Raw genomic sequence first — 23,820 nt, forward strand, 5'->3', positions numbered from 1 at the left:
ACACTGGCAAAGACCCTGAAGGTTTTGGCCTCCTTTGCAGCGTGGGGCACAGGTCACTTGCTGGTTTGAACTAGAGTAAATGGTGGATTCTTTGTAATGTGTAAGTCTTTAAATCAAGATTTGAGGATGTCAGTATCTCAGCAAGAAGTGATGGGTCTATTACAGGAGTGGGTGGGTGAGGTTCTGTGGCCTGCAATGCGCAGGTCAGACTAGATGATCATGATGGTCCCTTCTGGCCTTTAAGTCTATGAGTCTACACAATATTGTGGGCTAGGACTTTATGTAACACTTCTCAGAGGGGAAAAGGATGTGAACCCAGGAAGTGTTATGGAAATCATGCTGTTTGTAAGCTTTTGCATTTAAAGCACAGACTCTGGTCTGTTTAGGCAGTCTGGCTTGCTGTGGATATCACAGTGTAGGCAGAGATCTATGCAGACTGAAAAAAAACTTCAGTCAGGAGAGAGAGAGAGACACAGATCTCTATCCAAGAGAGATGACTGTTGAGGAGCTGGGAGATTAGAGGGGGAGCCCTTCAGGGACCATGGAGAGGGAATACAAGTGCAGTTGCCCTGACCTGTGACGGGCTTCAATCCCATTGGAACAAGAACCAAGAAGTGACCACCTTTACTAGGGAGTAGCCTCACTATTCACATGGCAAGCACAGCTCTCAATTGCATTGCAGCTGAACTAGTCTTGGAGAGGGAAGACAGAATCCCATCAAAATACACCTTAGCTTAGCAGTAAGTGCGTTGAGCTGGGAATCAAGAAAAGAAGAGTTTAAATCTCATCTCTTCCACTCCCTGTTGCTTATACACCTGTGCACTTCACAGCCCTTAATACTGAGGAGGCTAGTATTAGCCACCCCATTTTACAAATAAAGGAACAGAAGTTGCACAAAATCACTTGTAGCAGAGCTAGGAACAGAACTGAGATCTCTGATATGGCAGACCCCATCTCAGCCACCCTGCTGCTCAGAAACTACCTGCCCAATCTGATGTACTTGATGATGCTGTCTGTAACTACGAGGCCATTCTTCCATCCCAGAGCCAGGAATATAATTCCTAACATCTAATCATTAGAAATGAGGCAATCCCAATTCCCAACATTTTACTGCTGTCTAGCAAATAGTTGTGTCACCCGCTGGCCAAATGAAAGTCACTTTCCTCTCTAGCAGAAGGTCCATACAGAGGATAACAGTTAGTCATGTATCAGCTGGAGATCTGAAGGCCTAGGGTCCAAATGTTTCTGATAACGTGAGGTGAACCTTTGTTACACATGACAGAATTCCTAATTTTCCAGTTTTCTTTTTAAAAAAATGTGAAAAGAATTCTCACAGTGTGAGACAACATGCTCAAAAGCAAGAAAAAAAAGTCAATTAAATTGTAATGCACAAAAATATGTTCCTCACTATGGCCACATGTCACACATCAATGGCTTGTGTCACACCCAGGCAGGTTTGAAAGGTGAGATGTTTGATAGCTTTAGGGTATGTCTGCACTGCGGTTGGGAGGTGCAATTCTCAGCTCAGGCAGACTTACACATATTAGATCTCTTGAGCCAGTAAGCTAAAAATAGTAGGGTGGCAGCGATGTGCACTAGCCACCTGAATACGTACCTAGGATCTTGAATGGGGCTGTATTCAGGTAGCTAATCTGAGCTGCCACCTGGGCCACCACAACCACACTTATGTTTTTAGCACTGTAGCTCGGGCAGAGCTAATGTGTGTGTGTCTACCCTAGCTGGGAATTACACCTCAAAACTGCAGTGCAGATATAGCCTTAGTGAGATGGTAGCATCCTCCCTGAAGAGGATTTATGGCTTTAGTCCAGTTAACAATAGCCAACAATGGCCACCTTTACTAGGGGAATCCCTCTTCACTGAGAATAGATTAGTATCTTTCTTTACTGAGGGCATGAACAACTTCAATCCCATTGTAAGTAATGGGAAACGGGGTCATTTTGAGTAAGGAAAATAGTGACTATACGGGGAATTGTAGGAAAAACAAATCAACTTTGCTTAATTACCACCTGAATTCTTCAAATCTATGTTTGAAGGTAGATGGCAATGAGTTTTAAGAATATGGGGAGTTTGAACGACAACAAGTCAGCTATTTCCTAGCAGAACAGGTCCAAAAAAAGTAAGATATGAATTCTAAGGTCCCATTTTTAAATTAATTTTAGCGAACTATATCGAGATTTACTTGAAAATCCTGAAAACAAATGATCTTTACTCACCGATGTGAGGTCAGTTTGGAGAAGAGACATTCTTCACAGAAAAAAGGCTAAAATCTTTGAAAAACGCAACCTAACCTTAATACAGGAGGCACTACTGGACCTCAAATTCTATAAAGGAATCTCCTTTCTCCTGCTGTGACGTGCCCAGAGCGTGAGGCTGGCCAAACCTCTACCAAACGCCTCAAGAGCCTCAAATCTGCAAGACTGAATGCTGTGACCCCCAACACACTTGCTCTGGTTTTATAAATGGTCTCAGGGGATTTCAGAAGATGGCAGAAAATTCATAATACAGAACAGACAGTAAGAATGTGAATGGTAGTGACAAACTAGCCTTTTTATGCTGAATTTAGAATTGTCGATTGCATGTAACTGAAGGAAAGAGACGTGCATCTGAGACCAAAGGTCAACCCTCCCCATTAACCCCAGACCCAATAAAACCCAGCAAGGGATAGTTAATGATTTGAGCAACAGCAACTCCAGGGGTCTAATACTGGCTTTATTCAATCCTATCTAGGTTCTTATACTTTGTTCATCAGCTGATCACCTTTGAGACTCATCTGTCAAACACATATTCACACGGACTTCCTCTGTGTCCTTGGCTAAATCACAACCAGAGTTGGCTGAAATTGGAAAGTTTGGGGTTTGTTTTTGTTCTGAATTTGGATGAAAACAAACAAATTTACTAAAATTTTCTGGCAAACCAGAGATGCCCAAAATGTTCATTTCAGAAACACTGAAATTCAGTGCTCCCGAGACAAAATGTGAAACTGACATCCGGGTAGCTGTGAAACTGACAACATGAATTTCAGTAAGTTGTTCCACTGCAGGGAGCCTGCCAGGCACAGAGACCTGGCTCCAGCCATTTGTCAATTTCACTCATGAAATTGACAATAACCTTCCAGCAAGCTGAGCCCAGCAGTTCTGCCTCCTCACCAACCCTGAAGCTCCGGGAGCCAGAAAGGCACTGCTGGTCCCCCAGAGTTAAAGGTGCCCTGGGACTTTATCTCTCTGTGCACAAGAAATAGGGAGAGGCAGTGTGCTTGCTGATCTGCTTTTCCACACCCTGGAGCTAAGGGAAGGTGAGGAGGCGTCAGAGTGTCAGGGCACACTGCTGTTTCAATGGAAGTTTAGCTAAATATGTAGCAGGTTCGGTGAAACATTTCACTCACCAAAGTGACATTTACTGATGAATCTAAGTTGTGTTGGAAAATTTTCGGCAGCTATAGTCACCACCTCTTAGCTTCTGCTTCCCATGTGTAAAACGGGATCATCTGCATTTACACTCATAACAGTGCTACTAGATTGTGGTTTGTAAGTCTCATTGACGAGGATGCCAAGAATTAGAGGTGTAACTAACTTACCTGTTATTGTTCCGACAGTTCCGGCAATTGATGCACTCCGAGGGGTCGGTCTGAGGCACTGCTGTGTACATTCCACCACCCTGGAGGAAGAAGGGGAAAAAAAACAACCCAAAATCAATTGCAACCCAGGCATACAAGATGTAGTCTAGGATAATGGGCACAATGTACGTTAACCCCCAGGACCCCTCATTTAATTATGACTCTTAATCACCTTATCAATCTTCAGATCTGTGTTTTGTTATGTGGCATGGGAATACTGAGCTTCTATTATACAAAGTCTAGTTGAGTTTTCTGCCAGCATTTGTGTCAGAGAAAAGTAAATAACTGTAGCTTAGACAAGCATGTAGTAATTTCCCTGGCTTATTTTCAGTCTAATATGTCCAGGTTTAATTTAATAAACACACTGTAAATATGTTTATTTTTAACGCTGATGACAGACATGAAAGCAAATTCCTATTCATTACAGAACTGTGCCCCGTTTGGAGTGACAGGGTGTTAAATATTCAGGGCTGATGTCACAGCATAAACCCATCCCACTTTCCTGTAATTACTCCGATTAGATCAGTTTACTTCACTAAACAGACTTTTGAAACATTTTATATTTTTACAGATGGGGTAATTCCTTCGCCAGCAATGACTCTGGGGTGCGAGGGATTTTGTGTTGTTGGTTTTGGCTGAACAGGCCCATTGCAAGTAAGTAAAATGGCCAGATTAACACATACCTCATTGTTAAATACTAGGCGGACACTGATGTGAGTCATTTGAAAATGGTACTGTACCGTTGTGTTACAATTCTGCATTTTCTTAAGGGGAGCGAGTTTGGGAAAACTAAGTCAACCTCTGAGTTTGAGTTAGGTTGGATAACAACTGCTTCTCTGGTATTTCTTATTTTCGTACGCCTCTGCACCAGGTCTCGTCCTACATTTTGCAGACCTGTGCACTCATACATGTGGGACCTGTGGGGCCACTCACAGCATGTCTTCCCCCCCAGGCCTCTTTACTTCATCTTCCCAAACATTGGAGCATTAAGAGGGATGCCAGTAAGAGTGGGGATATAAAGTTCCTTTGCTCTGTATTGTGATCATGCAAGTCTCACTTGTTCTGTGCAGGAGTGGAGTCAGCTGCTGACCTCCTTGCTCAACCACCTTCCATGGCATTCCAAATGGGGAGATGAAAAGAAAGGCAGGTATTTACAAGGGACAGTCCTCTAGGAACAGTACGTCCTGTGGAGATCTCATGGGCCTGCTCCACACAGAACAGCGCAGGGATCTAAAGATCAGCTCCACATATGTGCACCTGGAATACAGAGTCCTATGTGGTTGTACACCATGTACATAAGCTTAGGGCAAGCCTTGCTCTGTGATTTCCACTTCTTACCCTGGAAGGAGGAACCCCAAAAATACCAGCCACAGAGTTCATAAGAAAGCCTGTCCGTAGAGTATCTACAGTCCGTGCAGCCCCCAGATATCTGGAGAAACACATCTGTGTGCTTATCTAAACCAAAATACCAAAGCTTTTGAGGATCCTCATTGTTAACGTTGGTTAGATAGCTTTACAACGCAAGAAATCTTTAGGCCATGGTTGTTCTTTTAGGCAAAGGAAAAACTACACCTTTGGAACTTAACCGTGGCGCGAAAAGGAAACCATGTGATGAGATGACTAGTCTACATTCCAACCTGGAGTTATCTGAAGTGGCAACAACTGTGTAAGTGGCAATTTGCTGTTGAATAAAATTAAGTACTTGTGTTCAATTACTAAAGCAAACAATCGTCCCATTTTTTCCCTTTGGAAACAGCATTCATTACATAGACTTTTTGAACTTTTCCTTCAGTTTTCCTGGGCAACATTCACAGTTTTGAGTAGGACCAGTGATAAAAGTGGAGTAAGTTTGAATGTAACCCATCTGTTTCCATAGACAATAATGAAATCATTATCCTCCCTTGGAAATGGGACACGTTTCAGAAAATTAATATTTTTCCACAGCGCACACAGGCTGGATCACAGATTGAGACCAGTTTTTGTTACTTCAAGAAATTAGTCTCAAAAGTTGCAAATAAAGGACTCAGTAAGGCAGACTTAATTATTATGTTGTTGTATTTCAAGACCGGGGGGACATTTTCTTTTATGAGACCCCAGCTATGTACACGCTGTGATAAAATTAATAGCACAGCTTACAAATCACAGATCTGAAACAGGTGTGTGGGTGGGTGGGTGGGTGGGTGGGGGAACAGTCAATTCGTGAAGCTGCAAAATCAGCAACCATCATTAAGTCTATTTGATAGAAAGAGAGAAATACCATATATACAGTACAGTATCTCAATCCAGCATTGCATGAGTCTCAAAACTCTCAGACTAAAAACCGGGGTAAGAGGAGACTCCCCATAATAAATAGAGTTATTGGTGCCTCTAATCCTAATCGCCACAGGAAAGCCCTGAAGATGAAAATATGAGAAACACCAAGCCTAGCTACTTCCACTGGCACAAAGATAGGGTAACTGGTCGTTATTAGCTCCAGCACAACGACTTGAGTATTTCCATAACTGACTTGACTAGCTGGAGCTTCCTTTTACACCTTGAATAAAATTCCAAGGTCAAGATCAGGACCCTTCCAACATACATGCGTCAAAGCACTCTTACATTCACTAAATGGTGGGGATGTTCATAATCCATGTGTGTCCTGGATAGAGAGTTGGTGTGTCCCAGGTAAAGGCCAGTCCCTCCATTCAAGCCACCATTCATGATCCCATTAACTCCATTGGGAACCTTGTGATGGAGGTGTGGACAGCCGTTACTGAGACTACCATTGCTGATGAAGTTTCCATGTATGCTGCCGTTGATGCGGCTTGTGCCTGGTAAAGTAGCGTATTCGACCATTTGCCCATTGATATCTGCACCTTGGTAGAGGTAACCAGGAGGGTCATACTCTGCAAAGGGAGACCCACAGGGAAAAAATTAGCAAAATTATGCTAACAAAGTGTTCTAGGTATTCAATGCATGATTAAAGAATATTTTATTTTTCATCATACTTCTAAAACCAAAGTCAGATGAGCGTTTCAGACATACAGTGTGACTCATCTACCCCTTTTCAGGGTTTTTATAGTAGCCATAAATTGTAACATCTAAGTGTTTAATATGCAAATGTTTTCCATCTCTACAATAGCTATGTCCACATACTAATCCTCTTGGTCTGGAAAGAATTTGGCAGAAGATGTTGCTCAGTAAAAATAGGATTTTAAAACAGGACCATTTGCATGATCAACAGGCTTTAAAACTCTATGGCAGAGACAATTTAGCTTATTCTGGTCCTGCTCAGTTTCAAAGGAAGTTTTGCATAAATTTGGGTTTGCTGGTGGGGAGCATGGATCATATTTAAACAACCACAGACTGTGCAAATAAAGCTAATTAAAGTACCAGAAACAGAGGGAGCTATTTAAAATGTCATGTAAGACTCCGATTGCTCAGAGTATTTGCTGGGAATAGAAGCTGATAGTTTATAGCAGCGTACAAAAGCTAAGTATTCCATAGTACTTCACAGTGCGTTTCTAGTCAGAAACTGGCAGGTTTCTGCTTATTAACAGCTGCTCCACAGCCTGTTGCCAGCACTACAATGAGCCTCAAAAAAAGTGCCACAGGATCTTTCACTTGATCTGGAAAAATTAGAGAGGCAAAAAGAATGTTGGCTTTACACTGCTATCTAGAAAAACACTTACGCACATGCTTAAGTCTAAGCATGGGAGTACTGCCATTGAAGTCAAAGGGACTATTAATCTGCTGAAAGTTAAGCACGTGGCCTTAGTAACAACACAAGTGAAGAGTTTCTATCACTAACCAAATACCAGTTTGATCATAACAGAGGATGCACGGTTCCCATTTGGAGCATTCAATATAAAAGCTATAAATTTACTGTCTAATTTTCATTACCCTCATTTTTTTTTCATATTAAACTAGGGCTGGCAGGAGAGGAAACCAAAAATAACTTACTCTGCATGGCGTTTTGCTGGCGATTCTTCCACAGACACATGGCAATGAAAACTATCAGAATAAGGACCATCACTCCAAGGACACAGCCCACAATCAGATATAGCATGTCGCTGCTCCGAACAGGGCCATTTGATGGGCCAGCATTGCCTCCACCGGCACGATCAGGAGAATTAGGTGGTGTACTCAGATCCTTCACTGGATATTCCGATGCTCCAGGTGTGCGTTTCACTGGTTGAAATACAGGAGACAAACATGGTCTTGTGAACCCAACTTGGAATGAAGTCTGCAGAAAGGTTATTCTACACGTGTTTATTTATCTGTTATTCAACTATACAGTTATGAAGTGGAAATAGCTACCATTAAATTTAGTATCCCAATGATTTGTAGATAGAAAATTTTCACCTCAAGATTTTTACATTAGCTGATGAGGTCAACTAACATTGGATGGTAACTATTTGTTTCAGAAAATACCTATTATTATCTACCTACCTATAATCCCATGCATCTACGCCAAGTTACACTTCAACAAGTAATTGAACGTAAGCATTGCTAGAAATTGCACTAGCTTCCAACCTGAAAGAATACAAATCTTTCCACTTCTGAGGTCAGGAAAAACCACAATATGCATTTCTGTCAACTAACCATTGCCAGATGCCCTACTTCTATCTGACGGGAACCCTGCTAACCTTTACTGTTTTCAAAACTGCATTCTTCAGGAAATTAACAACCAGGTAGAAACCTTACAAAATTCAAGACAACATCAATATGACACCTGCACTAAAGTGAAAGGCACCATTTCAGCAGCTAAGTAAATACATACTGAATTGTAGCCACTCTGTGTTCCCCAAAAACAATGTAAAGAATTAGTTATTGGTAATTCATTTTGCAGGACTAAATTTTTCCATCAGTGAATATTACAACCAAGATTTTAAATGAGGGTTTGTGCTGAACATTTTTAATATTGTATTTATGGCATTAGAATTTGTTTTGCTAAAGGTTAGCTCATGCTTAGGGAATCTAATAGAGAACTGTAAGACCAAGTTAGTTTTTGAATGCTAATTACCTCTTTGAACAGAAATGACCAAACAAGCCCAATTCAGTGTCTAGAGTGTCATCAACACTCACCTTGATCTGCTAAAACATGTTCAATACAGACTGCCTGGTCTATATTAGCATTTTAAAATGTGTCTAGCTAACAGGATTTTTAAACATTTCTTTCCTCCTAGTCTGGACAGACCCTGTGTGAACAGGGTAATCACGCCTGCCATCTCATCACGACTCTGCTGGGGCAGTGTCAACAGAGGCCCACGCTATGCTGGGATGAAATGAGTGGGGGCTGAATCCTCCTTCCTCTGGGCAGACTCCAGCTTGCCTGAAGGCAGGAACAGGAAGGAATGAGGCCAGCTTGCTCAAAGAGAAGGGACCAAAAGGCTGCTTGTGTGGGTGACCCCTTCCAGAGCCAAGCCAAGAAGGATCAAGGCTAGAGCATGGGGGCAGAGACAATGCTTGCTCCCATTTGGGGTTGTTGCTTAGGGCCCCAGATTGCCTTGATTTGGTCCTGAAAGAGGTCATAAGAACGACCATACTAGGTTAGACCAATGGTCCCTCTCGCTCGGTATCCTGTCTTCCAACAGTGGCCAATGCCAGGTGCCCCAGAGGGAACAAACAGAACAGGTAATCATCAAGTGATCCATCCTCTGTCGCCCATTCCCAGCTTCTAGCTAAAAGAGGCTAGGGATACTTCAGAGCATGGTTTTGCAAGCCCTAAAGGAAACGTCAGTATGAATGTTTGACAGCAGGTTGTCCCCCTGGTATAGTCTTAAAATCTTGAAGAATTACAGAGCTGTTGATAACTAAGCCAGACTCTGGGTAGGATATGTTCCACCAGATGTAGGTGGTCTGAGAGATTGCAGCTCTCAGCCCTGCCCTGTAAGGTATTAGGTATTGCACTGTAAGTTTGATGTGCATGCTTGTAGACTCCTCTCAGAAGTAGCGCATTTGAAGACGTACTGTACTTTTAGTGTCAGCATATTCCCTCTGCAACGTCACTTGATTTTAAAGATTCATTTGCTTAAGAAACCAAAGTGACTGTGATCGTTTATTTCTTTTGCAAATAATTACTCTGACATTTTCAGAGAACAGTATTCCTATCTTCTTGCCAGAGGCAGGTAGAATTGACGCGAGTGGCAGCCAACTTACTCATCATGAATTAAGAATTTGAACAAGTCCCGAAGAGACAGTGTAGGCAGAAGTATATTATCTCCAGTAACCAACTAAGCCACAGCAAGATGGTGTCTGCCTAAGAAAAGATCACCAACACCGGATGAACTGGGACTGCCAATAGATCCGATAGGTCTAAACATCTTTGCAAACTGTCTTTCCTGGAGACAAATGCATTGGTCTCTATACAGTCAGAAAACCTCAGCAATAGTAAATAAAAACAATCCTCCAAACATAATTATAGGAGATGGCATCAACTTTTTAAAATAAATGAGAGGGTCAGCGAGTAGAGGATCAAAGGGTAATTTTCTCATCAGGCTTTACATTAGACATTACCTCTCAGATAAACAAAAGTGCCTCCACTCACCTTTCGTCTCGCACATCATTACGTTGCTGTACTCACTTTCACCTCCCTCGTTATAGCACTGCATTTTAATATCGTAAGATGTTTCTGGCTGCAGGTGGCTTATCAAGTGCCACTGCTTTGTGCCTAGAAAGAAAAATGAAACGAGATTTGTTTTCTTGTTTGCTATGAGACACTTGTGAGAGTGTGTGGGAGAGAAAATGTCTGAGTCATGGAAGAAAATATAGCTTCATGCCCTTTTCACTGGGCAAAAGTATAATGCTGGGTTGTCACAGCTTTGCTTGGTGAGCACAGAAAGCGTTATCTTTAAAATATTACATCTTGTACTTTTAAACAGAGCTGGTGGAACCTCTTCAGGCAATGTTTTTCTGTCGGAAATATCAGAATTCTTCGGTTCTGTTCTGAATGAAATCAATTTAAAAATCATGGAATTTCCTAGGAAACGGAACTTCTGGTTGACACACACAATTCTAATTTTAAAGACAAACTAAACTTGATTTCTTATGCTTGGAATTACTCTTTCCATCCTGAAAGATTCTTAAGCACTTTACAAGCTACCATACATATGCACAGGAATCTCTTCATCCATCATTCACATGCACGCCTCTAGGGTGGAATGTGCCAGCTGTTTAACAACACACAATGTTCATGGCAAGTAGTCAGGCAGATTACTGTATCAAACTGAAACAGTAGAAGTTTAGGGAGACAGTGTAATTATTCTCACATTAGAATTTGGCCAGAGTACTGATATATCCTGACTCTTTCAAGAGTACCATGGGATCTTCAGTGACTATAAATGCGAGGTCCCAGTTAAAATTCAAGTCACCCAATATTTTCACAGGAAGGATTCAGCTGAAGTCGATGTTATGACCTCGCCTATCTCAGTTAGCAGAAGCCACAAATAATTTAACTTGTACTTTATGAAACATACTAGGGAACCCTTTCAGATAACAGGCCTGTCTTTCTCACTCTCCCAGCCTCTTGTGGTATGGACTCCAATCCAAGCAAGCTTTTCTAATAGAACGATTTTGTTAACTCTGGCCGCTAGCCAACCTTTCATTTAGACACCCTCCTGAAGTACAGAGCACTTCAGTATAAATCACTCTCCGTTTTTACTTTCACAGACTTGTGACAAATTTTAATAAACAGGGACCCTTTTTTGAGAGTTTAATTAACTGTTTGAGCACTTCTAATCCCTCTTGGAAAATACCACCTTGAACTGTTTCCACTGTTTCTAAGAAACTGTCATACCACCTACTGATTTAAGTATTAATTAAAAAAATAAAGCCCACTTGGCTGGAAGGGCTGTGCCATCAAGATTCCATTCTAACGCAACAGAATTAAAGCTGCAATACAATTCCCACTGCAGTGTCACTAAAAATACCCTAAAAAGGAGGGTGTTTTTCACTCTATGACATGAGGAAGGCTCTTTTAAACTGCTTTCTTTCAGGGCTCCAAGTGGGGAACTACTATGAAACACAGCTCTCAGTCCACACACACTCAAATGAATAGATGCCCCAAATAATAACTTTTATTTAAATATTGGTTGATGCTGGAATTGGCTTATTCCTAAAGCACATTTTTTCCAAGGCTTTTTACTTCTGTCTCCTCTCTCCCTCCACCCCCAAACATTCCTTTCAGTAATTACTATACCAGGTTTTAGGTTTCTGCTTCAAACCATTAGAGGAACTGGAATCAATACAAGCACTTTAACTGTGCTCTCTCTGCACCATTAGGAAGGGAAAACATTTAAACAACTGACATCAGACTACATTTAGGGTTAAAATTCAATCTCCAAGGTTGAAGCAATAGGGAAAAATTCAGCCCATCTAAGCAGGAAAGGGCAGGTTTAATTTTGCTTTTGCTGAAAGGTACAACTACTGGAGAGCCATATGATGCAAACACACAAACATTTTTATAAAATTGCTTGTGGCAACTTTTATAGAGGAAAAACCTTCTGTAAGCTTTTGACTCTTGTCTCAGAAGACAAGACTTAGCAGGAAATGTTATGACGCTTAAGGCAACTCGTTAACTAACACAACCATCACAACAGCTTTTCCACTAGTAAAAGAGTCTTTGTAAGATAAAATCTTCTGTCAAAACACTGATTCAAGAGTAACAGAGGGAAGACTGTGAAGGCCAGTGGTAGCCATTTGTAATGTGTAAGGGTTAACCAAAAGGCCTGGCACCTAAGTTAAGGATCACATGCTTCTTTATACTTTTGTAATGTAAAAAAGAATCCAGGCACATTTGAACTGAAAATAGCGTTCACTATTTTACAGAAACACGGTAAAAAAGTTTATGTTTCAAGTTGCTACCACGTGAATTTCAATTGCAGGCTCTGGGGTAGCTGAGCAGCTGCTAATGGTTTCAGACTGCCACAAAGATTTCAGTATGCATCAACTTGAAAATCAGGAATAAGTCAATTTCACAGCACAGTGGAGGCACATTTAAACAATCGCCCTGTGCGCAACGTTCATAAACACACAAGTTCTGTGTCACAGAAGGCTAAAATATGTTTACAGACAAAGATACTGACTGCATAAGCTTTGAAGCGACCCTCTGAGCACCAACACTAGATACTTAACAGTCCTACAACCTGAAAAAACTTACGTCACAACTTACAGTATTGTGCAGGCTACAGTCAAAGAAGGAAGAATTTGAAAAATAAGGGCCCGATCCTGCCTCAACGGAAGTCAATGGCCAAAAAACCCATTAGCTTCAATGGGGCAGAATGATGCTGCTACATTTATTTAAGCCAGATGATTAAGAGGGTGTTAAAAAAATGTAAAATGTGACTACTATGAAAATGATGATCTAAAAGTTCCTAGCAAAATAACCCACTGGCTTACAATATCTGTTATCAATGTGTTCGAACAGCAAAGCATGAATTCCGCTAAACTGTCAAATTAGTTAACATTTACTGAATGTTGCAGTATCTTGGGCTCAGAGAAGCTCCCTTATAACAAAGAGTAAAAAATTAAGCACCTACTAACAAATAACTGGAGAGGGCTTCCCAATTTGCAACAGCAAATAGATGTTACTTACTGTAATTGGAGGATTCTCTGCACCTTGAGGTCTTTAAACCACGATTTGAGGACTTCAATAACTCAGGCATAGGTTAGGGGTTTGTTATAGGAGTGGGTGGGTGAGATTCTGTGGCCTGCGCTGTGCAGGAGGTCAGACTAGATGATCATAATGGTCCCTTCTGACCTTAAAGTCTATGAGTTCTTCGAGATGGTCCCTATCTGTATTGCACACATGGGTATGCACCAGAGGCCAGAAGTTCTTTGAAGCAGTGTCCGTTGACCCAAACATGCACAGTAACTCTCCTTGTGCTCCTAATCAAGCGGGTAAAAGGCAGTGCGAGTCGACACCTCTCCATTTCCTCCTCTTATTGCAATCCAACTGGATCCAAAGCAGAGGGGATGGAGGGCAAGTAGTGGAAGACAGATAGGGACCATGCATCTCCAAGAACCTCCAGTTACAGTAACCTCCATTTCTTCTTCAAGTGATGGTCCCGACATGTATTCCACACACAGGTGACTGTCAAGCAGGGTTGGCTGGAGGAAGGTGCAAGGAAACTGGTAGCAGAGATGTTTGTAGTACTGCCGTTCCTACGGCTGCATCTGCCATTGCTGCTTGAGTCAGAGCATAGTGTGATGTGAAAGTATGGCTGCAATTCCAAGCTGCCACTCTGCAGATATGCTGCAGCGGACTGCCCAACAAGGATGCTGTGCAGACAGGTTGTGCTGTATGGAGCAAGCTATGATATGCCCAGGAGAGGGAAGCTTTGCTATTTTGTAGCATTCAAAGATGCATCCCGAAACCCATTTAGAAATCCTCTGTGAGGATATGGCTTGTCCCCATGACCTTTCTGCCAAGGCAACAGAGAGTCTCAGATTTTCTAACAGGTTTGGTTTGCAGCATGTGGAATGTCAGGGTGCACCTGATGTCAAGGGAATGAAGTCTCTTCTCCTTGGAAGAAGTGTGGGGTTTTGGGCAGGAAACATAAGTATTTGACTGATGTGCAGCTCAGACACAACCTTGGGGAGGAATTTGGGATGTAACCAAAGGGAAACCACCTCCTTGCGCAATACTGTATAAGGAAAGGTCCACCATCATGGCTCCCAGTTTACTGACCCTTCTTGTCAAAGTAATGGCTACTAAGATGGCTTCATGGACAGATAAGTCATGGCACATGTCACCAGAGGTTCGAAGGGTGGGCCTGTGAGTGTTGAAAGGATACGGTTAAGGTACCATTGAGGCGCAGGTTTAATGTCAGGTGAGAAGATCTTGATCAAGACCTTCATAAATCAAACTGTGGTCAGGTGTGTGAACATAGACCATCCTTGCACCAGGGGGAGGAAAGCATTAACTGATGGTAGGTGTACTCACAGTGAACTGAGGGCTTTAAAAAGAGAAGACAGTCTAGGATAACTGGAATGCCTATAGCATCAAGTGGATGCTGGTGGTGATGTGCCCAGGCCAAAAATTGCTGCCATTTAGCCAGCTAGCAGAGCCTAGTAGAATCCTTCCTGCTTTGGGTCAGGATTTCCTGAACAGGGAAGTCTTGGATAGTATTTTGGCCCTCCTTTGGGAAGCCCGAAGAATGGAGCCACGAATCCCTTTGCATGACCAGTCCTGTGGCCAAAGATCTGGATGCTATACCTGCAGCATTTACCGCAGCCTGGGAAGCCACCTTCGCTACCAACCTCCACTTACCCAGAGAAGACTGGGACTGGGCTTGGTATTCCATGGGGACTATCTTTAAATTCTGTGAGCCTGGTATGGGTGTTAAAATCATATTTGGCTAACAAAGCTTGGTAATTAGCTAAACAAAATTGGAGGCCTGCAGAGGAGAAAACCTTCCTACCCAGGAAGTCCAGTCTCTTTGACCCTTTATCTGCCAGAATAGATTTTTTGTTAGTTGGCTGAGCTCTCTCCGTAGCTACCTGTACCACCAAAGAATTAGCAGCAGGATAGGAAAATGTGAAATCAGCACCCTTTGGCCGATTTTTTGGCGTAGGGGCACAAATTGCAGGTATGTGCCAGACTGCTCTGGCCAGTTCTAATATGGCCTCATTGATTGGAACGGCTACCCTGGTCGGTTCCTGTGGTTGCAAACATGTCCAGGAGCCGATGTTAAGGGTCCCTGGACCTCGTCTAGCAGGATTTGGAGATCATTAGTGATCCTTTACGAGAACTCGTGATGTTGCTGATGGTTATCCAGCGGAGAGGGCAATGAAGGGGTGATGGCCTCCTCCAGGGAAAATGAGGAGGCCCCCATCAGAACCGGTTCTGGTTCTTCCTCCTCATACACTGAGGGAGCCGGCTGATGGGAGGTGGAGAAGTGGAATGACTCCTAAGAGGTGACTGGGGCACCTGCCATAGAGGTCCCAAGGGCCTCAAATGCCTTGGCCCCTATGGGAATCGATATCGGGGTCCATAACTGGAGGGATAATAATGCCTCAGCTGCATCAGGGTTCCTGTACCCTCACAGAGATACTGGTGCAGCTATATCATCTGACTTCTCTGATTCCAAGGATGGTTCTGTTGGTAGCAGTGGTATCATCAGTACTGAGGTGCTCCTGCCCGATGGAGATGGTACCTCTCTTGAGACAATGGTAACAGTTCCTCCTCTGGGGTAAGGATATCTGTCAGGCAGGCAGGGCCCGAAAGGAGTGGAGATTGTGGGCAGGGGAGGAAGATATCCTTCAGTGTTAAAAAAGGTCTCCATACGGCCCAGAGTCTGAGGAGTTCCAATAGAGACACCTGAAGGACCTATTACATCTGATGCAGCAGATGGTCTTTGGATAGACAAGGTGGTAGCAACGATGAATCTGGACTTGCATTCATTGACGGGACTGGCAAGTGACTATCTTTCTACCCCCGATACCGCTGTCACTGCCAGATTGCTCTTTTTCTGCACCTTACTCTCCAACCTGGGGGTTGAGCTGGTTCCGTGGGTTCCATATGCGACGCCTCACCCGACCTGGACCAGTTCAGGGAGGAACACACATTTTTTCTGGACAGTCTGCTGCAGGGATCTGTCCTTATGCCCATGCAAGTGTCTCTTACTCTCATGGGGAGCCCTGTGTGACGAGTCCTTGGGCTTCCATGTTAAGGGCTCTGCTCCAAGGGTCATGTTTGGAGGGGCTTTGCTCGTTGGTAAGGCTGATGTATAGCGGGGGCTCCTGGGCCCAGTTCGGAGTGGGGGCCTCATAACCTCTTCCATCAAGAAGATTTTCAGTCAGAGCTCATGGGGCTCTAATGCCGAGTAGGAAGGATTTACAGATACTGCACTTCGCAGAAACGTGCATCACCCAGACAGTGCAGGCACCAGTGATACTCGTCGCTGATGGAGAAGGAGCGAGGGCAGGAGACGCAGTTCTTGAATCCATGGACCCTGCACCTAGTCCCGTAACTAGGGAGGGGTGGCGGGGGAGTATTTTATTCTATACTAGAGTTTCTAAGCTAAGAGATAAACTATTTATAAATTTTTACAGGTTCTGAAACAGCAAAGGAGGACACGATTCTGACTCAGGCCATGTAGTGGTAAGAAGGAACTGGAGAGGCACTGACCTGCATTGCCTTTTATACCCTCGGTCAGGAGCACAAGAGGAGTTACTGCACGTGTGTGGGTCAACGGACACTGCTTTGAAGAAATTCCAGACTTGGGTGCATGGTGTGCATACATACCCATATGTGGAATACACATCGGGACCATCATTCGAAGAACTATGGGTTTATCTATCTTAGAAAACTTGTGCCAGTGAAACTAAATCTAAGAGCCATTTAATTACACCAGGGGAAACCCCTAATTGTTAGATGTATGTAAACTGGTTTAAATCTCATTTATACCAGTTTATTTTATTTTAGTAATTAGTGGACTAAGCTAAACTGGTTTAAGCGCATCTGCATTTAGGGCTTGCAATGATGCAGCCGGAACAATTTAAAAGTGGAATTTAAAATCGATTAAGTTTGAACTATGGATAGAAGAAACAAGTTCATGCGGGGGCAGAATTTGGTACTAAAAAGGTTAAGATCGCTACTGCTGGTGAATATATTATTTAGACTGAATTCGTTTGGGCAAAGTAGTTCAGATTTTATGTAAACTCAGCCATTATGGTTACATAACTGTCTTCCCCAACAAATATCTGGCACACTGCCTCTGATAATGCATACGCCACATCATACCTTCCACAATCTCTCTCTTGTAATCACTATCATTGTCACTGTCAGTTGGCCGGTAATAGATATAAAATCCTTGGATGGGAGTATTGTTGTTGCTTGAAGTAATATACTGGAAAAGAGAATAAAAATAGTACAATAAAGGATAAATCTATTTAAAATTAAAATATTTGATTATGTTTCAACAACGTCATGACAGAAATAAATTTACTTCATTCAGGAAGAGACCAGAAGTATTTTCAAGAAAGAGTGGTCTTAAGTAAGATAGAAGAAATAGAAGAAACCACTATAGCTCAGATGATGTAACAGTTTCCATTCTAATCCCCTGCTATCAGTCACCAGTTGCTGTCTGTAACTTCCATTTTAGCGGAGAATTTTTGCATGCTGGTCTCTGCACAAAGGTCAATTTCTTAGAGTCTTTGGGCTGGTCTACACTGGGGCAGGGGGGGATCGATCTAAGATACGCAACTTCAGCTACGTGAATAGCGTAGGTGAAGTCGAAGTATCTTAGATCGATTTACTTTGGGTCCTCACGGCGCGGGATCGACGGCTGCGGCTTCCCCCGTCGACTCCGCTACCGCCTCTCGCTCTGGTGGAGTCAACGGGGAGCACGTTCGGGGAATCGATTTATCGCATCTAGACAAAAATTGATCCCCAATAGATCGATTACTACCCGCCGATCCGGGTAGTAATCGACCCGATCCGGCGGGTAGTGAAGACTTGCCCTTTGACCTAGTAGTTCACAAGGAGAACGAAAAATACACACCCTTCCCATTGGGAGAAAAAAAAAAAAATAATCTTGCAATCTTTTTCTGATCAGCCCTACAGCTGAAACAACGGTGGTTTGAAAGTTGAAAACAGGCCTCAGTGTAAGTCAGCACCTTTCAGTGCTTAAGAACAGAGGCGCTGACTTTCTGATCTCCCGGGGGTTGTTCGACCACCACCCCCCGCCTCTTCCTGCTCTGCCCCCACTCCACCTCTTCCTGCCCCATTCTGCCCCCTCCCCCAAGCGCATCCTGCTCTCGCTCTGCCTCTTCCTGCCCACGCTCCTCCCCCTCATCCCAGTGCCTCCTGCCCGCTGCTGAACAGCTGATCCTTGGCAGGCGGAGGTGCTGGGGGGCAGGAGCTGATTGGGGGGGACAGCCGGTGGGCAGGAGGCACTGGGGGAGGGGGAGGTGATCAGTGGGGCCCGCCAGCGGGTGCTGAGAACCCTCTAGTTTTTTTTCCCTGTGAGTGCTCCAGCCCCGGAACACCCATGGAGTCGGCACCTATACTTAAGAAAATTGTATTTGATTTGACAGAGCAATAAGCCTTTCAAAATCAAACTGAGTGCACAGATATATATATTTTTTTAATCAGGTTTCATGGTGTGAATTGAAGGGTCTACTCTGCATGTATATGGAGCTAAATTAACTGCACTGGGAAAAATCTAGTCAGACACAGTGCAGTGAATGCAGACATGTGACTGGGGAAAGCCCTGTTGAAGGGTTGAGGACGGACTCCTGCAGTTCTGAAGAGCCCAGAAGGGGTCCATAGCAGGGAGCTCTGGACACCTTCCTGTATCTCTTTTTCAAAATGGGACTTACTCTCATTTGAAGTTTTTATTTTTAAGTCAAAGATATACTGGACCATTATGACCAAGAAAAGAAAAGAAAAGAAAAGAAAAACAATTACAAGAATTATATAATTTCAGACATCGTATGTAGTCGTGCAGCTGATGACTGCTGTGAGGCACAGGGGACAGAGTTAAGGTTGTCCACGCAACTTTAACTTGGGTTAAATTGACTGGCTTGGGCTACACTTAAAACTGGCATCAGCATAGCTACGTCAATCAGAAGTGTGAAAAAACCCACGTGCAACCAGCATGGCTATGGTGACAAAATCCCCAGTGCAGATGCAGCTATTGCAACAAAAGAGTGCTTCTGTCAACACAGCTAATGTTGTTCCTATACCAGCAGAAAAACTCCTTCTGTCGTGTAGGTTGCATCTACACTAGGAGGCTATGCCAGCTTGGCTATGCTGACGTGCATATACTGGCACTGACCCTGTAGTGCAGACACAGTTTCCTAACCTTTGAGTTCAAACTTAACATTCTGCTAATAGAGAATTCTGTAAAAATACTCTTATGTAGTCCTCAGACATTTTAGACTAAGCTTCTTCAGTTTATTACTGATATTTTCCTCTTTCAAGGTTGAATTGTTCCGGCAAATTGTAGAACTGGGAATTCTGTGGAGTTTAGAAACTACCCTCATGGTGTACCATGGTTGCATACATCAGTGTACAAAAGCAAAAAACTAATGATACGGTGGATTTCAATAAGGACTTCAAAATATTTGTTTATGAAAGACGGAGTTACAGAGGAAAGGAGGGGAACGTTTTTGCAATATGGAATGTTTATTGGATACACTTCCTCTTCAGATGTAGCCTACTGAAAATTCTCAACAGGGAATAGGATTTTTAGGCGTGGTTAAGACTTTTTAGAGTGTGCATAATACAACAGTGGATTCTTTTCAAGGACTCATATAAACTAAAACAGGATCTATTATCAAATAACACTTCTGAGCTGTTTGGAGGAGTTAAAGTTGCTATTAATCAACAGTCACTACAAGACAGTATTAGAAGAACAGCGACAACTCAGGTTTCTAGATTTTAAATCTTACAATATAGGAAAAAATGAGTAGATTGATATGGTTCATGGGATGGAGCCAACCATGAATCTCTTAAGAATACCACTCAGTACTGAGGAAAACAACTACATTGCTAGCTTGAGTGTGTTGTTCTTGATCCTTCACTTTTAAAGATTTCTAACCACCAAATCAGTAAGAATTAGTCTATAGAAGGGGAAAAGAACAGAAATAAAGTGTACTCACAGTCCATTTTAACATGATCTGAGTGTCGCTGACTGCCTCAGTGTAGGCAATGTGAGGTCCTGTGATCGGGCGGTTGGAAAAACGGTTGGTAAAGCCAGCGACTTGATATGGCCGAGATGGTGAGCTTCGTGGACTATCCCCGTAATTGTTAACGGCAATCACACGGAATTTGTATGTTGCTCCTTTCAAAGGCAAAAGATAAAATTAGGGGGCAAGATAAAAATACCCAAGCACTAGAAAAAGGGCTCAAATGATTAAAAAAAATCTGAGATAAGACCCTGTCATAGTGGAATTAGTTCTAAATTGATTTCTTGGGATTCAAAAAGAAAATTACTTGCTATCAATGATGTCTCTCTAGTGGTTTTAGATGCTTAACTGTGACAGAACCTGCTCTCATGCAGTGGTAAAAAGCTAGTCATATAATTGGGCTGGAAAGAAATTTTCACCCATGAGAAAGGCAAGGAAATGCTATTTTCTCCCTCCTAAAGCAGTGATGTCCAATTAAGATTATGGGAGTATATCCCACAAGACCAGTTGTGTGCATTTCTAGAGGTCATGGACAATGGTCCTTCTTTGTTTATTTCTGAAGTTCCCCTGAACTTCTGTCTCATCAAAATAATTGGCTGATGTTAGTATATTTGTTCTCTTGTTTCCCGGCCCAATAGTACTAACCACTGAAAAACAAATGGAATGGCTGCAGAGAAGCACATAGCAATCATAACCTAGATTTAGTATTTACCAGAAATGACAATTAAGTAGGGAGAGGTTGAAAGAAAATGTACACAAACAAACAAACACCAATAAAAATTGAAGGGGGGGCCGGGTTGGGGGGCGGGGACTGTTTCCTTCTTAGAGAGCTAAAAGCCAACTTCAATTAAAGAAACAAATTCCTAACCTGAGAGACAAACTACAGATAAAATGGGCCTTTTTAATCGTGTTTAGTATTCTTAATGAGTCTGTAATTATTTTATCTGGTGAAGGGCATGACCAGAAATAAATAAGAAATACTTCTCCTCACAAGAAAGTGATCATCTAAAAGAAAAAGGATTTGGAACTAAAAATCCTAAAGGCAGTGAAAGAGTTTTAATACCTGGCTCTAAGTTGCGAACTTCCACTGACAGGTTAGAAGGAGAGATGCTATTGGCTGCAATTAGCCAATCGCTGTTTCGGCTCATGCGCTTGTACTCGACTTTAAAGGCAGTGATGGGAGAGCCACCATTTGCACGTGGGATCCATGTGACATAGACAGAGGTCTCTGAAGCTGTTGAGATAGCAGGGCGATCTGGAGCCTCTGGAACTGAAATGGGAAATTAAGGAATACGTACATAGGAGTTAGATGAGAAACATGGAACTCCGTTCTCTACAGAGCACACCTATGATTAGTTTAATCAATTAAGTTAGACCAAATGTTTCAGACATGGAGATTCTTAAGTCTTCCTCCCACAGGCATTCCAGTATATAAAATGAGAGGTACTTTTATAAGTTTTCCTTTTATCCTTCAGAGTTGGGAAGAGCCCTAGTACTAAAGTCTTAAACTGTGTATGAAAACTTAGTTGTGGATGTGAACACTGCCATTTCTAACACCAGTGACTGCGCTGCATCAGACCAATGCAACTAAATTACGGGAGCACAAAAGTGTTCTTAAATAACCAGAAAATAGGGGAGCTACATTCTTTACGCAACAGAATTGAAAGAGACATGCTAATACACTAAATCCTACCTCTTCCGTGGTACTACAACAAAGGGAGCACATACAAAAGCAGCAGGTTGGTTTGGTGAGAATAAAAAATTTGAACTGAAATTCCCAGAACCATGAAAAAAACCTGATCCATAAATACTACTAAGCACTGAATTGCTTAAGCATAATTTAGAAGAAATAAGAGCAAACCAAGCATGTAACAAATGATCTCAATACTTACTGAACTCACTGGAAGTTACAGACAGCAGTGGGAACAGAGAAAATGGAAAGAGGTGGTGTTAGCAATCTGGTTATAAGATGTCTCATCAGTCAGAATGGTTAAGTCTTCACTGCACTGGTTTATACACATTGTTAAACCACAAGTGCCATAGAGGGAGGAAGGTATTTAATAAGGAACAGAAAGGCAATAGGTTATCTGGCACTAACTGGATTTTAAACTCTTAAACTCATTTTCAGTCTATTTGGGTAACAATTTCAAAAGTGCTGAAGGGAGTTAGGAGGCTAAATCCCATTTACAAAACTGACATATGCACTTAGGAGCCTCAGTCACTTTTGAAAATTGGACGTGGGTGCCTTTGAAAATTTTACCTTTTGTGCTCATGTTATTTACCTTCACTTTGACAATGATCTCTGCAAACAAGCCTTAGTGTACTGCAGGAAGACTGACACATATTTAGCAGTAAGATATTTAAAGGGACATTTCCAACTTAAAAATTGCACCTGTTTGAAAATGAATTACTTACTCTTACAATATCCAATTTGACTATCAGTGATAAACTACAGAAAATACACTGACTTTGTGCATCTGATAGCACTTTGTGTATTGTCACCTTCAGTTTCCCCTGTATAATTTGTTTCTCCTGTTCTTGTGGGTCTTTCACAAAGTCAGAGAGGAGAGAAGACCACAAAATAAGAAAAAGTCCCTGTAAATTATCAAAATTGGCAGTGAGATTAGGGGTCAAGTGTGGCAAATTACTTAACTCATTTTTAGAAACTGACTACATTTCAAGGTAAGTGTCCCTTTAAATATCAAATTCACTGGATGCGAAATCCATTTGATGACCTCTCCGTGTATAAACTACACTCTTATGTAAGATAGGCACTGCATTTTGAGGATTCATAAATAATTATTGCAAGTCACAATAAATGACTGGATGAATCAAAGTGGCTACTTAATACACTGCCTCACTGACTGGGATGAACCTTTTAGTTAACACTCTCAAAAGCATGAACAATCTGATCCTTGCATGCAAGCATAGAAAATCTGGTAGTTTGAAGTCACTTATATCTAAGCCTTGCTAACAAATCATTCACAAGAGAAAAAGAGACCTGCAACAGAAAGACAGACCTAAGGAATAAACAGGGAATAAAAATGGACACACGACACAGAAGTACAATTATAAGCACTTGAGAAATTAGCTTAAATGCACCTCATTTTATATTGCAACATCTAACATGTGAATTGGAGACAATCCATTCACCTACCTCCACTGTGTCGAGACAGGTCTGGAAGGACCACCCCAAAGTTATTTGACCCTTCCTGAATGACGGGATGTTTAGGAATGCCAAGTGGGGGAGATGGGGCCTGAGTGTTTTTTGAGGATGATGTTCTTTCTAAAAAAAAGTTTGAGATATGACAAATAACTCAGTGACCGGAGAAGACATTGCCGGAAAAAGATCTGTTCACTGGATCCTTACAGTATGTCCCCTCCCATTGCTTTTACACAAGATTGCACCAGAGTTAAAGTTGCTGTTGGCACTAAACCTGGCTCCAATTCCCAGCCAGGCTAGCTGTGCACTAGGGAGTTAGTTCCTCAGGGGCTGAAGGAGAAGACAATTCTCCATGTCAATCGGCAGACTCACTGTACAAGTCTCAGGCTGGAGTAACTACCATAAT

At 42.4% G+C, this 23,820-nt stretch overlaps 1 protein-coding gene across 4 annotated transcripts in view; it reads right to left on the minus strand.

Annotated features, from left to right (window-relative positions):
- The window catches only part of CDON (cell adhesion associated, oncogene regulated), a 93,301-nt gene that overhangs the window by 10,335 nt on the left and 59,146 nt on the right, over window positions 1–23,820 (minus strand). For all 4 annotated transcript variants that reach the window (XM_054005346.1, XM_054005343.1, XM_054005345.1 and 1 more), the window contains 8 exons: window positions 23,409–23,537; window positions 21,315–21,521; window positions 20,225–20,406; window positions 17,361–17,466; window positions 10,164–10,286; window positions 7,577–7,804; window positions 6,233–6,519; window positions 3,596–3,675 (listed from right to left, as the gene is read on the minus strand). In XM_054005346.1, coding sequence (XP_053861321.1) covers window positions 3,596–3,675; window positions 6,233–6,519; window positions 7,577–7,804; window positions 10,164–10,286; window positions 17,361–17,466; window positions 20,225–20,406; window positions 21,315–21,521; window positions 23,409–23,537 — 1,342 coding nt within the window. The remainder of the gene's footprint in view (window positions 1–3,595; window positions 3,676–6,232; window positions 6,520–7,576; window positions 7,805–10,163; window positions 10,287–17,360; window positions 17,467–20,224; window positions 20,407–21,314; window positions 21,522–23,408; window positions 23,538–23,820) is intronic.

This window comes from Malaclemys terrapin, chromosome 15 (assembly GCF_027887155.1).
Source record: "Malaclemys terrapin pileata isolate rMalTer1 chromosome 15, rMalTer1.hap1, whole genome shotgun sequence".
Lineage (NCBI taxonomy): Eukaryota > Metazoa > Chordata > Testudines > Emydidae > Malaclemys > Malaclemys terrapin.